The sequence below is a fragment of the Centruroides vittatus genome, unplaced genomic scaffold, assembly GCF_030686945.1.
Source record: "Centruroides vittatus isolate TY-2023 unplaced genomic scaffold, ASM3068694v2 contig_484, whole genome shotgun sequence".
NCBI lineage: Eukaryota > Metazoa > Arthropoda > Arachnida > Scorpiones > Buthidae > Centruroides > Centruroides vittatus.
Window position 1 is genome coordinate 2,102,992 of NW_027122274.1, and position 17,249 is coordinate 2,120,240.

A 17,249-nucleotide genomic window follows, 5' to 3' on the forward strand; every position below is an offset into this window, starting at 1 on the left:
GTTTTATTTCAATCCGTCAAATAGTAACCGATAAACCGATATAGGGTACTCCCCCATACGCACGAAGTTGCATTCATTGCACATAGTTTTAAACCAGAAAATTTTAATTTTTCATATTCATAAGTAACAAACGATTACATTATTTTTAATTACATTTTTTACATTACATTACATTACATTACACAATTACATTACATTTTTATGAATCTTTCAGATTTTATTTTTTGTTCCTGTGTACTTTGTATTTAATTAATAAAAGAATATATTTTTTTGCCTTTCAATATTTTTGTTTGATTTATGTACCTTCAAAAAATTGAAAAAAATTCATAATTAATAAACAACGAAATTATGCGTTTTTTGCATACTTTTCGATTTACACGGTTTTACATTCAAAAAGATACAAATTCGATTTACACGTTTTTCTCAGGAACCTATCTTCCGTGTAAATCGAGGAATAGGTGTAATAAATTATATGCATTAATTTCAGTCGGTATATATAGTTAATGTATTAACCTGACATGATAATTTTACTTAGCTTAACTCTAAATTTCTAATTTTTCCGTGTAAATTAATTATAGATATACAAATTTTAATATATAAAAATAATTTGTATAAATAAAAATTGACTATGAAAGTGCTTATATTTTCATTTATATCGGCATTACTTTTGTCGCGTGTTATACACGATGTATATTAACAAAAAAGATTTCATTTTGAGCAACTTTTTAGAAATTTGTAAGGAACAGGACTGACTTAAGACCTGTTGTGGGCCTAAACTATAACATATAACAAACATTTCCCTGCACTAAATAATAATACTTATGAAAGTGTGAAATCCTAAAGTATAAAGTCATAACTTGTGGCCCTGAGCTGCAGCTTGTTTAGCTATATTTGGATTAGATAGCAATTTAGTCTTTACAGTGGTTAACTGACGTTTTGGACATTCTCTATATGTAAACAACAAAAACAATAGATGTTAAGGCATAAAACCGTTGATCGTGTTCAGATTTAGAATCATCATAACAATTCAGATATATCAAATTTATTAGAGCAAAAGATGCGACATTATTATTTTAAAAAATAATATAAAAATTTATAAATTATTAAGTAAACCTTTTAAATTATATAAGGGGTTAATTATTTTATATCATTTTTTATCGGTGCTTATCAGTTAAACGTACTAAATTTTGGCTTTAGAATTTTTAAAAAATGAATTCGTTTGTTGACATAAAATTACGTTAATGCCATCTGTTAACAAATAAATTAAATAAATTAAAGGAATCTAAATTCCTAGAAAATATTTCCGGATATATCGGTCCCATCCTACGTTCCCATTGTGGGTCTGGACAAACTCACGACAGGTATGAAAAAAGAAAGACCTCAGTGCCCACAAGACGAATAAAACCTTAAAATAAATACCGGTAAATATAAATAAATAAAAATTCTCAAGTCTATTTGCTATTTGATATCAGATTTAAATTAAATAAAGTAAAAAATTTAAGAATTTTTAACTCACATTCATGAGGCAAGACGTTAACATGTATTCACATAATTATATGAATATATTTTAAGTATTTTATTTCATAAATTTAAGTAAACAAGTTAAATAAAATAAAAAAATCTTTAATTCTTTACTTTATTTAAATTAAAGAAGAAAAACAATAATATAATTTCCTTTTAATGTATCTTTTATCAATTAGAACCTAAATAAGGGCCAGTTTCCCATAGAAAATCCTCCTGGAAGACACACTCCTTTTGGCATGGACATGGTTGCCATGTATTCATGGGGTTACCTTCTCCCATCAAACCAAACCGTCAATAGAAAACATTACTTAAGTTTTGCAACACGATTTATATTTAATTAAGTTTCTAATTGGTAAAAATAATTATTTAAAAAATCTACTTTACTCATTTTTCTTGATATTTTAATTTTTAATTTATCTTTCATTTTGTTTATGTTGGGAGTTTACATTGGATATAATTTGGCCATTATATCTCTCTTATTTGGACAGTTTGTCCTTTAATTATTTTAATGAAAGGTTTGTTTAGATAGAGACGTAACAGTGGCCAAACCTCGATATGTAGTCGAATAAAAAAAGAGGTAAAAATATTTATATGTGAGCTGGTAAACCATGAAACAGTTTACAATAAATAAAATAAATATGCGTTAAACGTCCAATTTACTTTTTAAATGTATCTTAAAATTAACGGTTGGTTGGTTGGTTGATGGAACAATACAACACACGAGCAATCTGCCAAGGAGAGTGCCTCCCGGGAAGATTTTCTATGTCCAGAAACTGATTCTATTTAGACGTTAGACAGGTAAAGAAAATGCGAAAAATTTCACGTTGTCAGGCACGAACCCGCGAATAACTACCAGTGTTTGAGTTCTTATTACATTGCCTCCTTATCTTTTAATTAGCCCTTCTATTGTACTCTTTTTAAAACCCAATTACCAAGCAAATCATTTTTAAAAAAATCTCCAAGTTCAGCTATAATCCAAACATCGAAAAAATCATGAAGCAAGTGTCGGACAGAAAGCATTCAAAAATGGTTTTCAAAAGAGCGCCTAATGTATACAGTATTTTAAGAAATGACAAAGACATGATTAAAAAAGAAGAAAAAGCGAGCGTATATAGAATTCCGTTTGAGAAACAGGAATTAGGAAGGACTATATTGGGATCACAAGACGTAATTTAGCTACCAGACTTAAGTAGCACAAATACGATATCAACAAAGGGCACTGCAACACAGTATTATCCTGTATGGCACAAGCAGAGAACTCGGTGGTCAAGTGGAATGAAGCCACTATCCTCAGGATTGTGCGTTCTCCATCGCTCGCAATGCACGAAGAAAAAATCGAAATATATAAAAGTAAACTAAAAAATGGTTGTATTAACGCCAGAGATGCAGATGGACTAGCTTCCGCATGGAAGTTCTACCTAAAACACAAAAATTCTTAATCCGCTCCTGCCCTTACACTTAGTGGTATTTTTTGTGTATTTATTTTATTATTTTTATTTTTATTTTATTACATTATTTAGATCGGTTTTATATTTGTTAATTCAGTGTATTTAACATTTATTTGTTAATTTACCCAGTATTTTGTTTAAATTTAAATGTAAAAAGCGTTCGAACGTTCTGTTGTTTAAATGTTAAATACGTTCGAATTTCTGGTATATCTGAAGATGGCCTATCGTAGTGGGTCGAAAACGTTAATGTTTCTTTAATAAACGTTTTCTCAGCAACAGGTGTTGGATGATTTATTATAGATCTAACTTATTTAGCACTTGAAACAACAAAGATAAAAGGAGTGAACTAGGCGCGCAGCGAGACAGTGGTAGAAAGGATTATATGCTCTCAGGTGCCGAATTTTCTTAACACAGAGTGTCCCTTAAGATCCCTTAAGGTGCAGACCTTAAGGGACATTCGGTGTTAAGAGTGTCCCTTACTTTGTTTTTTACAAGACAGCACTCACATCGAATATATCATTTCAACAGCTATTTTGCCTATAGTACGTTAATGTTAATATTAAAGGCAATTTTTATTAGATTTTGTAAAACCTGTGTAAAGCGGAATAACACGGATAACGAAAATTTTCCCCGCTTAGACACGTTTCTGTTTTAGATAAGTTTTACTGTATAGAACAAAATAGACCCATTTAAAAGAAATTACACCTTTAATTAGTGATTTGTTACTTTTAATTAACTATAATTGGCAAAGAGAAAAATTTTTTTAAATAAGATTTTATTTAATTCGATAATATTTGGTGCATTAAAAAATAAATCGTTAAATACTGATTTTAGAAAGGTGAAAACTTTGAGAAAGAAGTTTTATACTTTTTTCATTTAAAGCAGAAAGTTAATATGTTTACCTTCTTCGTCTTCCGAATTTTGTGATTAAAATATCTACTGTTGGCTGCCATTAAAAAATACCTGCCTACACAATTTTAGCATTACTCAACGTTTTACCGTTTAAATTTAACTTGTGATTAACTGAACTTCAAATTAAATTAATTAAAAGTTCTTGAAAATCATTTAAATCTATATAGATTAAGAATCTAAAACCAAATATAGACGTTTTTAGTTAATGCGTGATTAATAATGATTTCGATCCGATAGGTATCTCAGGCTCGAATTATTACCACAAACTGAAAAATTACTACAGTATATCAGAATTAATACAAAAATAAATTTAGATAACATTCTGTTGACTAGTTCCAAAGTCAAAAATCCCATATTGCATGAATGGCAGGGGTCGAACGGATAAAACCATTGAACGTTAGTTGGTCGTAGGTTCGTGCCTCATCAATGTGCTGACAATGTGGAATTACGGCTTTTCTTCACGTATCTAATACCTAAATAGATGACAGTTTACCATATAAGTCCTCCCGAAAGGCACCCTCTTGGAAGACCTCCCATGAGTTGCGTTGCCTTATTCCATTAACGAATTAACCAAAAGCATCCATTAATAAGTAGAAAAGTGTAAACTAGCTTTGTTTATTTACTCCTTCTGTCCTATAAGTGGTTGGTCCCAACCAACCGCCTACGAAAAATTCCTAGGAGAGCTGCGATTGGTTCAATTCAGTCACGAGTCTCTCAGCCATCTGGTGTCTGAGCTGATATTTAAAATATAAAAAAAAGGCTTATTAATAAGGGGTCCCATTGGATGACCTTATATATCCCACAGTCTTTATATTAGATGGCTGATTGATTTGATGAGCTACAACAACCAACACATGGTTCGGATATGTCGGGCCCCGTCCCTTACCACCCGGTCGCCCCATTGTGGGCCTGGCCGAACCCATAATGGGCCTTCTAAAAGAGGCCTTCTTAGTGCCCACAGAGCGGAAAGAGTTTTAAAAAAACCAACACATGGGCAATCTGCCAAAAGGAATACTTCCCGAGAAGACTTTCTATGGAAAATTGGGTGTTATACCCGTAAAGAAAGCCCAGAAAGCTCTCCGTGGCCAGCCCTTTGATTAGGCGAGAACCCTACTAGTGTTTGGTGGTTTTATCCACTCGGTCACTATGTTAGATAGACGTATAATTTACACATCACAGTTTATTTATTTTTAAATTCAAAAGAGACGATATTAAGTCGAAAAAATTGATAAATTCCAAGAATGCTCTTTGTTTTTGTTATTATTAATTGTTGTTATTATTTTATTTTAATGTAAAAACATTTAGGCCTAGGTTAGAGATTTGCCACAGAAAAAATACCTAATTATATATTCTTATTAAGATCTTATTTTAAAAAAACGACTCGAAAATCTTTTAATAAAAATGACATCCTTAGTTTTTTTTGGACTCTTTCCGACCTGTGGGCAATAAGAGGTCTTTTCTTAACGGCCAGACCTACAATGGAGAGGCTGGGTGAAAGTGTTGCTAACATTCAGCGTGAAAATATTCTAAACAGACCAGAAATTTTTCCTAAAATTAACAGAGTTTCTCTAAAAACTAAGACAAGTTCCTCCTAAATAGTTTTGCACCAGGTGCAATGCTTTATGAAAAAAAATAGTCTTTTGACAATCCAGAAAAACACAAAATGTTCACTTTAGGGTAGAGGAGGCTTCCCCCTAATTTTGGGGAGAACTCGTAAGGGCATTCATTACTACCGGGTGGTGAAGAACGGGATAACGAACCTATGAAAAATTCCTGGAATTCTTCGCCCGTCCGAATTTTTCTTTTAAAATTTTTAACTAAAGTAATCACGTTAATAAACTGTTTAAAATCATATTTGTCACAAAATCGTAATCACTTTCGACAAACGTAAGCGCTATTCCGATTCTGAAGTAACATTATACAGGCCTACAAAGTTCCGTCACCGTAACCTACTAACCAGTATTTTCTTTTAAATGGGGTGAGTGCACCTAATGGGAATTTCACACGTTGAATGTAACCGTCTCATCCAGACGTCACTATAGGTGCCAAACATTTATTCACGTCAGTGTTACGTCAATGAGACGTGTGACTGATGTGAAACAACGAGTTGATAACTTATTTTGACTTCACAATGACTGATTTTATACGTGTAATGTTCTAGTACGTTTTGTAAGAACGTGTTATAACCTTTAACGGTAACGTAAAAAAAAAAAAACATTATAGAATGTCACGCTACTTTTTATATAAATTTATGAAGGTTATAAATTGCATTTTTATTTAAAATATTTAATAGATCAGATTAGAGAATGTAAAGCAAACCAGATCTAAATTATATTAAATAATATAAAAATTGAAAAATGATATTTTGTGGAATGACTTGATGAAAGAACAACGTAATACTTGAGCGATCTTGTACACTTGGGCTATTTGTATTGTACAAGAGGGTGCCTTCCGAGAGGACTTTCTGTGGGAAAATGACCCGTATTTAGGTGTTAGTCACGTGAAGGAAAGCCGGGAAACTTTACGTGGCCAGCTCATTGGTTAGGCCAATACAAATCCAACTATCGGTGTTTAGTGCTTTTATCCGTCGGCCATAGGTGAGCGATAATTTGATAAATACACACTAAGAACATACATACATACAGCCTATTTCGTATACAATTAAAGTAATTCTCGTGCAATAAACTATTTGATTCGTACAGAAAAATTAATTTAATTCTTCTGTAAGAAACGAACGCGATTTTTAGTTTTATGACTATTAATTTTGCAGCATCTAACTAATATTTTCAAACATTTATAAAGTTTATTAATGATTTTCAGTACTTTGTTTAGATAAATAAAAAATAGAATAAAGCAAATTACAATGCATTCAAATCGTTTAAATATTTATTGTTAGATTAATTTAAATTAATCTTAATTATTTTAAGGTTAAATATTAAGGTTAAATATTTAACCTTAATTAGAATTTTATATTCCATCCACATAAATTTCATTTCTTTAGGTACCCATCAGTAGCCGAGTGGCTAAAACCGCAAAACACTAGCAATTGTACTAACAGGCTAGTCACGTAAAGTTTCCCGGAATTTTTTTCGCGTGTCTAACACCTTCAGTTTTTTTTTTTTATAGAAAAACCTCCCGGAAGACATCCTTCCCTTGGCACATCTCCCACGTGTTGAGTTGCCTTATCCCATCCAACCAAATTACTTTTTTAAGCAGCTCATTGTCAAAAAAGTTTGCCGATCCCTAACGTAAACTATTTAAAGTAAGTAACTTCCTGAATATATATTTTAGAATAAATGTTTTAAACTTTTAATCAATAATTTATTAATGTTTTTCATATCAAAAATTCTGTGCAAACATTATAAAATGCCAAAGGCATCGATATAATTTCTCATCTCTCTTTTACGAAAACTTAAAAATGTTAAGATTAATGGCAAATTATTTTAATTACTTTTGAAAATACTTATATATTTATTGAAAATAACTAAAATATATCACTCTAAATAGATAATTGATTATATTCTAACTCCCGTGCAATTCGCATCGAGCCAAACACACATCTCCATCATATATTAACTGGAACTCCTAAAGGAAGAAACGATCTGGTAGATCTCATTTAAGTAGGAAGACTCAATTAGGATGCATAATCTCGAGTAAAGCAAATGTGTTGATAGTATCACGTGAACCAAATGTTCAGTGAGACCTTTTACTGAGTGAGTTCATGACAGTTTCCAACACATTCGTGTGGTTACCGACAAAACTCGAGACTAGAAGGGACACAAACAAATCCGTGGAGAAAGTACTGGCTGGAGAGAGCTAGTTCTTAACAAAGAATGGAGGGTGCTTGCTAAGGCAATCACGAATCCTCGTGGCCGTAAGAACCAATAAATTATAATAACAACTCCTTTGAAATTAGTATATGCTTTAGAACATCATTAGTTTCTTTAAAAAGGATGCTAAAAACTTGAATTTTATGCTCTAATTAATCTAATTAATTTTAATGTGTTGTGTATTTTATAAACGTTGGATAGTTATATGTAACCATAGTAGTATATTTACTTATTTAATGCCTAATATATCCCAATACATAGCGTTACCCTACCCTATTTATAGCTTGTATATAGTTATAAGTAGCTTAGCTAGAATCAATATTAAGGAGGGAGGTCGGAATTAGAATGTGTTTACCCTGTGGATGAAGAGTAAACCCATATATTTAATCATATATTTATATATAAGTTCGTTTGTCACATTTAAATCTTTTTCTGTAATTGATTTTTCTTAATTTATTATTTCCCCCTGGACGTTTAATTTTCTGTTTTTTCCGTTCAAATACACACTTTTCTTAAATATATTAGAGTGTAAACATTATATACTTTATGAAAAGAGCATAAAATTATATCCAAAGTCTAAATGTTATTTCACATTTTAGCAATTGGAAAATGTGAAATAACCTTAAGCAAATACAGAGGACGATTCATTAAATATCTTATTTATATGCTTCATAACTTTTAGTCTAAGAGAACAGATCTGACTTTAACTCAAAATTAACATTTTAAGGCTCATCTTATTCGACATGACAGCAGAGGCACAGAAGTTTTATCTCTGAGTGTGAAATGAGGAAAGTGTGTAAAGTGACGAAGATGAAATACACAAGAAACATGGAGAATTGAGGTGTAAATGTTATACAAAAGAAAAAAATGCTTACGGTGGTTTAGCCTTGTTGAGAGAAGAAATGAAAAATCGCTGAAAAGAGTAAAGTTGAGAAGAGTGAAAGGGAAGAGAAGCAGAGAATGGCCAAGAAATTCCTGGGTAGAACAAGTTGACGAGCATTTGAAGGTGCAAAAAATTATGAGCATGAGAGGTGTGAAAAAGTGTACTAGGAAAGATATGATAGTGACAGAAGCGAAAGAAGTATGAAGAGAGAAGTCTAGAAGTCTCACCCCTTTTGGGAAATACACTTCGTAATTTATACGTATATAAATATTTTACTCACTTCTTATGTATTAAAACTTTTTATATTTATATAAATCATTTTCTTAAATAAATCTGATCTGCAAAAACATTCATTCGCTTGTATAGTTTTTCTTTTTTGAAAACCTTCGTAAAGCCAACCCTCTTATTTCCTATCAGCTTCATAAACTATGATTACGTCCACGAAATGCAACTCTAAATGTGTGCTAACCTAAAAGTAGCATTTTAATATATTTGCTCTAGTTTTATAACACAATCAAATTAATTAATATATTAAGAGTAGCATTCATGCTTATAACGTTTGCAGGATATGACGCAAAATACGAATATCTTTCTTATTCAATGTAATATTTATTTATTAATAGAATTTAACTTATGTTACAGTTATTCTTCTGTTAATTTTCAAAATTTTTCAGATATATTTCATAGTGGATTATCTATAACAGAGAGGGATTTAGACTTGTGGGCCTAAACTGTAACACATAAGAAACTCTTCCTCGCCATCAAACAATAAATTTAAACTGTATCTTCTTAGCGTAAGACATTGTTTAGTTTAGGGTTTAAGTCTATGTGCGAACTTCGTAACTTTTGTATAAGTTACATTTATACTATAAGATTTCTAAATACAATCGAACCTCCAATAACGCCACTTCTAAACGGCGGCCATTTTTTTCAGGAACTTTTCTTTTAAAAATGCATATAAAATATCCTCCATATTCCCTCCAAGATATTGTTATGTTCCCGTTAATGGCCGTTGTTCAAAAGTTTGATTGTATATTGTATTATTATTATTTTTTAATACTACTAACTTATATAATTTTTCCTGTGTTCCATTACTGTTCTAAAATTAAATTTATATTTTAACAGTAACTCTTTTATGCGGACTTGTTTTTTACTTCTTTACAATTAAACATTTTTATTTAATCATATATAATTACATGTATTGATGAAATAAAGCAAAGCAGCGCATGGGCAATCTGCCAAGGAAGGGGGTGCCTCCGGGGAGAACTTTCTATGAGAAACTGGTCCTATTTAGGTGTTATACACGTGTAAAAAACCCGTAACTAACCAGTATTCAGTGTTTTTACCCACTCAGCCACTGGTGGGCAATACAATAGCCTATATATAGTCAAACCTGTCTATAACGGAACCTGTATATAGCGAAAACCTGTCTACTACGAAGAAATGGCTCGGTCCCATGGGATTCCGTTATAGACAGATTTGACTGTATATACGTAGAGAACGAGGGAAAAAGTTATAAGCAATAAAACTCATTTATATCACACAGAGCGTATATAAAAAATATAAAAATTTTCAATAGATTTTCATCTTTCAAGGATAAGGAAGACGAAGCGGTCGTTTTTGGAATTCTGCCTGATGGCTTTGGGTACTTACTATTTAAATTTAGTTAAACCAGTTTTGAAGAAACTATATTTAAATAGAATTATGTAAACACGAGCGAAAGTCGCTTTAGATTTTGGATAGGTTTAGACACCAGGTTTGATTTATTAATCGTTTATTGGCCCTTACCGAAAATAAATTGCCAGTATCAACTTGCAGATTTTGGATTAAATATTAAAAACCAATTCTACTATTGAAGAGTAAGCTGCTAGGATATAAATAAAAACTTATTTTTGTATGGCTCTAGTCGAATTTATCCAATGATTCATATTATTATTTTATTTTCGCTTAGACTTGATACACAATTCGGTTGATATCACAGTGAATTAATTAAAGAACTATCTCGCAAAATAACTCATCCCCTATATCAAATAGAGTTACAATTTATAATTCTGTAACCATTTAATTAGCGTTTATAGTTCAATAATTGAATATAATGATTTTGTACTTTATCCAGTATCTGTAGAAGTTATATAAGTCAATAACATCGAAAGGAAGATAAAAAGGATAATCGAAAAAGCGGATAATAAAGTGAATATGGTCAAAAAGTCGATAGGATCAAAAAGACTAACAAAAAATCGAGCAGCGCTTCAACATGCTCGACTTTTTGATCAGTTTTATGCTGGAAAAGTAAAATACGAGAAAATACGTAGAGAGAAACGTAAAGAAAATTGTTATGTCCAGAAATTCATTCAAAAGTAAGGCATATAACCAGGGGCGGATCTAGGTTTTTCGGAGCCTAGGGCTCATTGAAATCCAATGAGCCCCATTTTTTGTTAGATTAAAAATCTTTAAATTGGGGTTTACAATTCATTTATAATATCATCAAAATCAGAGTTGAAATATATTTATTTATGAAATTTTAATGAAAAAGTGTTAAAAATTTATGATGATAATTCAATTTTTGTGGACCCTTGTTACTTGGGGGCACAGGGCTTAAGCCCTATTATTCCCTATGTAGATCCGCCCCTGCATATAACTTTATGAAATCTCAGATTAAATTCTATAAAGCTGATTCAAACAATAAAAACCGGAATAAGTTTGACTTAAAGATTGACATAAAGATAACACAGTGATACGTAACGAAGCAAATACTGTTATCAATTATAATTATTATTATTGAGCAATTATTAAATATTAATCATTTTTAAAAATTCTACCGGATATATTTTACATTTATATAATTATTTTTTTGTAGGTTCAAAAGTCTGATTCGTTAAACCAAAAGAATTATAATTCACGTTATTTCTTTGTGTATTATTGTAATATAACCCTTAAACAACTTTTATAGCATCACCAAGTAAACAATAAGTATAGCATCACCAAATATTAATATATATTATATAAGTTTTAAGCACTTGAAATGACGTAGATGGAAACGTTTGTCTGTATACTTGGTGAAAACGATAACCTTGTTGGAAATTCCCCAAAGTTAATGATCCAAATACTTATTTAGATAAAAGTATCTGTTAGCCTGTCTGTTCTCTATATACTTCCAAGCTGATCTGTACCAAATTTTTGATAGAACCCCGGAAAATATAGGTTATCGTGAAACTTAGACACTCTCACCTCTTCTGATACGACACTTCTTGTAAACTTTATATTGTATTATTTAAATAATTATCAACAAAGCATTAATTTAATTATTCCTAATTAAAATTTACTTGTCTCTCTTTTAATTTTCTCAAATCCTCCTCTTCTTTTTGTCGTTGTTTTTTTCGTTGTTCCAAGTACTCTTGCCACATCTGTTCCTCTTCTTCCTTCTTCTTCTTTAATTTCTCCTGTTGAAATTTTTAATATAATCAAATTATTAATTAAAGATTTAATAATTAAAATTATTATAATTATATTCATTTTAATATTTTAAAATGGGACATACTTCCATGGCCATTTCGGCTTCGGATATTTTCGGTTGTTCCACTTCCCTAAAATATTGTTATTAATTAATTTTTAAAATAAAAAAATAACATTAAAAAATTAAAATTTCAAACTGAAAATATTCTTCTTAACGTCGATTATATTCTAAAGAAGCAAACTTGATTTTTTTTCCTTACTTTTTCCTAAAAATAGAAATAAAAATAATTAAACTTAATTATAATATTAATTAAAAATTAAAGTTTTCTTTATAAAAATATCTAAAATTTCTATCAATTTTTATTAAAAATTGTTTTTTTTTTAAGTTTTAGTTTTGGATATGGATCCACGAATACAAATATGGATAACTACAAATACAGAAATTAGGATAGGGATAAAAATTTGGATAAAATCCAAATATTTTTAGATTTTTCAAATATTTTTTCTTTTATTTTTTGTATGTTTTTTGGATTTTTCAAATTCTCGAATATTTGAATCGAAAGCCAAAAATACAAATTTGAAAAAGAACAAATACAAAAGGAAAAGTTAATTGATATTTAATTACAAATCAAAGCCCGAAGCTCGTTAATACGACTTAAAATTGATTCTTTGTATTAACGAAATTCGTATTAATCGAACTCGTTAACATTGAAATGCCTATTGTCTTTCGTCCGCAGGGCCGCAAATTTGCTTCGTATTAATGCGAGCTTCGCATAAACCGATAACGTAATAACGGGGTTTGATTGTATCAATATATTTTTCTGAAATTTCTGTATTTTTTACAAAAATTAAGTTTTATTTTCATATCTTAGCACACAAATCCTGAATGGTTGTATACGTTATTAGTTAATGTGTAAAATTAATTAAATTACTAAATTTCTGTGTTCAGTATTTAATTATTTATTTCAGTGTTATTAAGAATAATATACGTTAGAACCTGCGTAAACCAGAATATTATTTCCGTTTAGGCAGGTTTCCGTTCTAGACAGGTTTTGATATATTTTTAATTATTATCATAGGTCTTTAAAGTTCTACTCACTGGACTACTTGCTCCTGCTCTTCCTCGGATCCGCTAGAAAAAGAAAGTATCCCTGATGTATTATGCTTTTTGATATATTATTATGCAATGTACTATACAAAGCATTGAACAAAATGTTAGTTTTGCCACTGTCAAGAAGGTTTAATTATATAATTTGGCACTCAGATTACTAACTAGATGTAAAAACATTTGGCAAAATATCCATATTCTCTAGCATTAAACACGTATAAAAAAAAGGAAAAAACTGTAGATTTTACTGACAGAAAATATTTATTGTATTTTCTACCATTGGCATGTAAAAGAAGGATGAAACATTCCTTTCTTTCGAAATGCCAATCTTCAAAACTCATGTTCAAGTACTGCACATGATTTCTATTCGCATGTATCATGATGTTGTGCGGTTTATCACTCTGGAAAACTTACAATTATAAATATCTCTAAGCTATTTCGCTTCATTTTTCCTCTGTCACTTATGTTTATTCTGAAAATTAATCCCTTTGACATTTGTAAAGTAAAAATAGGGATCGAAATTAAAATGTTTGATATTATTTTAAATGAATTTTCGTTTTAAAACAAATGATAAGTGCGAGAAGGGAAGAAAAGAAAATTTGATAGAATGTATAAGCGGTTTTAGGCTTTAAAATGATGCTTTAAAGTATTGAATAAAGAAATAAGGTTTAAGAGTATTGTATAGGGCACTGATAAAGACTTTTAAGTAATAAATACAGAAATAATAAAGTTTTAAAATCTGTAGAAGGCATTAATAAGGTTTTTTTAACTGCTGAATAAGAAAATAATAAGGTTTATAGGCAATTAATAAAGTGTTTTTAATTATTACATAAGTAAGTTCTAAGCTGCCACGAAAAATAATAATCAAGATTTTGAAGGGCTGAATAAGGGCTATTTTTAAAAGGCTTTTAATTATTGTTGAATGAAAAAAAATAAGGTTTTTAGAGTACTTTATCAAAAGTAATAAGGGTTTTAAGTACTGAATAAAGAATTAATAAGGCGTATAAAGTAATAATAATAAGATTTTTTTTAAATATTAAAAAAAGAATAAATATTTCGTAAAATTATCTTAATTTCAATACTTTTTCGGAAGTTTAAACATTTTTATATTACCTAATTAAGATTATTTTACGAGTTGAAAAGACGTATAAATAAGAAAATGGCGCTAACAGACATTTATTAAATGATTTAAACAATAGATAATGACTAAAATCACGAGTTTATTTAAAATATAAAACAATAAGGCAAAGAAACGATTTCTCATAAAGATCCATTCAACGTGAAAATAGCGCATTGTAGTACAAGAGTAGAGGGTGAAAGGTGTAGAATGTCGTCGAAGGCGCACTGTGGCAAAATAAGGAGGGTTTTGGTCATCGGAGCGACGTAAAAATCAATGCCCTAAATGGCAACACTCTTCTATAAACACAGGATTGAATGTCGCGCCGTTGCTAAGCAACCGGTGACGTATCCCGATGCCGGAAATACATAAAACTTACAAATGACACGTCACACGAGAAACGAACGATAACCCCCATCAACCGCTTTCACGGCAATCCCGGTAAGAAAATTCGAAGATGATTTTATTTCTCACAATCTTTCTGGCATGGATGAGTCAAAATAAGTTCTTGACGGTTATATTTTTAAGTTGTTTCTTTCTATATTTATCATCTGCAGCTGTTTCCATCGCAAAACTCGGATTTCACTTTTCTCAGCACTTCACCCCTAAGCCAAAATATGAATTCTAACTCCACTTTTATGATTAATGGACGTTATATTTATATAGCTTCCTTGAAAATGTACCGTAAAACGTTTTAATTAATTCATTTCCTGGCATTTCTCAACTTTTAATTGCTCTAGTTTCCAAATCATTTCGATTTTTTAACAAATTTTAAGCTCATTTTCCTTCAAATTTTTTCTCTTCTCCTATTTTTTCTGCTCTTAATATTTTAAGGTACGAGTTTGAAAAATGTCATAAACAAACTCTTGGCTCCTCCTCATCTTTAACGCATTTTTCCGTGTCATAATCAACTGTAACCTTATAAAATTTCTTAAATCTATCTAAAATAAATATAATTGTGCTTATTAAACGAATAAATTAATCTATTATAACACTAAAAATATTAATAATCCACAAAAAAGTCGGTTAGAGCTGCATTAAGAGCATCAAACTCTTGGCTCCTCCTCATCTTTAACACATTTTTCCTCATCGTAATCATCTGTACCTTATAAATTCTCGTAAATATATTTAAAGTAAACATAATTCTGTTTATTATAACAATAAAAATATTAATTATTAGCAAGAAAAGTCAAGTATAACTACTCAAATTTTTAATGAAAAAAGTTTACCTGTATTCTCTTTCGTCGTCAGACATCTTGGAACGTCTTATCTAAAAAATATTTTTTAATCTTATTAAAACTTACATATAGAAGATAATCTATAAATATAACTGTAAGAGGAGAAGTAAAGAAAATATAAACATAGAAATATCTTTCCTTGCTTAACCAAAATGTCTGGTAGAGCGAAAATAAAGGACTTTATCCACCGAATAAATGCAGTTTTCGTCGATTATTATCACGCCGAATTTCGTTAATTATAATTAATTATAATTACAGAAAAGTTTTTAAATATACGAATATCTTCTCGCTGCATAAATTATATCAATTTAGGTTGTCATTCATAATTTATTTCAGAAAAAAGTCGAGATTTTAATCACTAATTGGTTACGTGAAAGAGTTCTTTCTCCTTTGTGTATGCGAGAACGAATTTCCTCGATATCAAATGTATCCTTGGCTTTCTCTTATCTTTGCTGTATTCTTATAGCTTAGGATCATCAGATAATTTGTCTATTTAAATCTTCAATTGGAAAATGATAAAGGAATTATATGAAAACTTTCCAAGATTGCGGAAATATCACGAATAATTTTCGTAAAGCCAATCTGCATTACAAGGATATGAATGCTGCACTTGTTTAAGGCGTCCATTTTTTAGATTATTAAAAATTTTAAACAGAAATGCTCTTTTTCAAGAAGAAATATAAATTAGCGTTGGAAAAATGACCAAAATTACATAAAATGTTCCAGTTTTCCCGACTTCGAAAGGAGAAATCGTAATTTTTCTCTCACCGAAACGTTTCTTTGACGGAAACGATTAAAGAACTTTCTTAAGAGTAAAGTATTTTTTAATAAAGTTTTACTCACTAAGTTTTTTTAAATGAAATAAATTATTCTAGAAATCGAACAAAAAGCTTATACGAACCTTTCAACCGAAACTTCCCAAAACTCTTCGTTAGATGTCGACACTCGGCTGCTACGTCATCGGCTCCACTTCTACTATTTAGCAAAGACCACCCCCACTCCTGACCAACCCCGGGTCCTCAGTGAGCACGTGCCGGACTCGATCTCACGTGCACCTCAACTTCCATAAAAGGAGGGAGAGAAATCTGAGAATAGACGTTTAACTCGGAATGCAAGCGGCTGGCTATTGTGCACTTTCTCATGCTTCGTTCCTCTTCTCTCTATTAAATTTTCAGCTTTTTTGACAAATTTTATGAAAAAAATATTTATTTTTATGTTTTATTTAAAGGGCGGAATGTTTAGACGGAGTTAATACCTCATCCCCCACTCATTCCCTGCCAACAGGAGATGAAAGTTTTGCTAACGTGTACACTTTGTAATTAAAAATTAATCCTTTGCCAAGTATCTTTTTCTTTATCCCTCGCTCCAATTGAGATTTTATTTTGGTTCTACCTTCATCTTTTAAAAAGTTACACTTTCGCACCCCTCTATATTTCCATATATCGGATTTTAAAGGTATAAATCTACAACACGCAACACACACATTTGGGTAGAGTCCAGGGAGTTTTGCGGGTGAAGAAGAAGAAAATCGACCTCCTACAGAGGACTCAGAGGATTTTTAGATCCTTCATCTCGACCTTAGAATAGGAAAAAGGGTAAATTTCGAACTTAAAATGTATAAAGATGCGAGTAATCGCTTTCGCCCACATTGCCTCTTCCTATCATTCGCCTATGACGTAAGAAAAATGTAAATTCTTTTAAATTCGTCACAGTATAGCTATTTTTAAAATGTTGTT

General features: G+C 30.5%; 1 protein-coding gene and 1 long non-coding RNA gene across 2 annotated transcripts in view; both read right to left on the reverse strand.

The window, feature by feature from the left end:
* Positions 1–12,265, reverse strand: part of LOC136978013 (troponin T-like) — a 34,365-nt gene extending 22,100 nt beyond the window's left edge. Inside the window, exons 1-2 of the mRNA XM_067273651.1 lie at positions 12,136–12,265; positions 11,921–12,037 (exon numbers count right to left, since the gene is read on the reverse strand). Coding sequence (XP_067129752.1) covers positions 11,921–12,037; positions 12,136–12,147 — 129 coding nt within the window. The 5' untranslated portion in view covers positions 12,148–12,265. The remainder of the gene's footprint in view (positions 1–11,920; positions 12,038–12,135) is intronic.
* Positions 12,266–13,148: 883 nt separating this feature from the next.
* Positions 13,149–16,604, reverse strand: LOC136978016 (uncharacterized). Its single transcript, XR_010881155.1, has 3 exons — positions 16,415–16,604; positions 15,505–15,545; positions 13,149–13,182 (listed from the first exon to the last, which is right to left on the reverse strand). It is a non-coding gene; the product is annotated as an uncharacterized lncRNA (long non-coding RNA).
* Between the last annotated feature and the right edge of the window lie 645 nt (positions 16,605–17,249).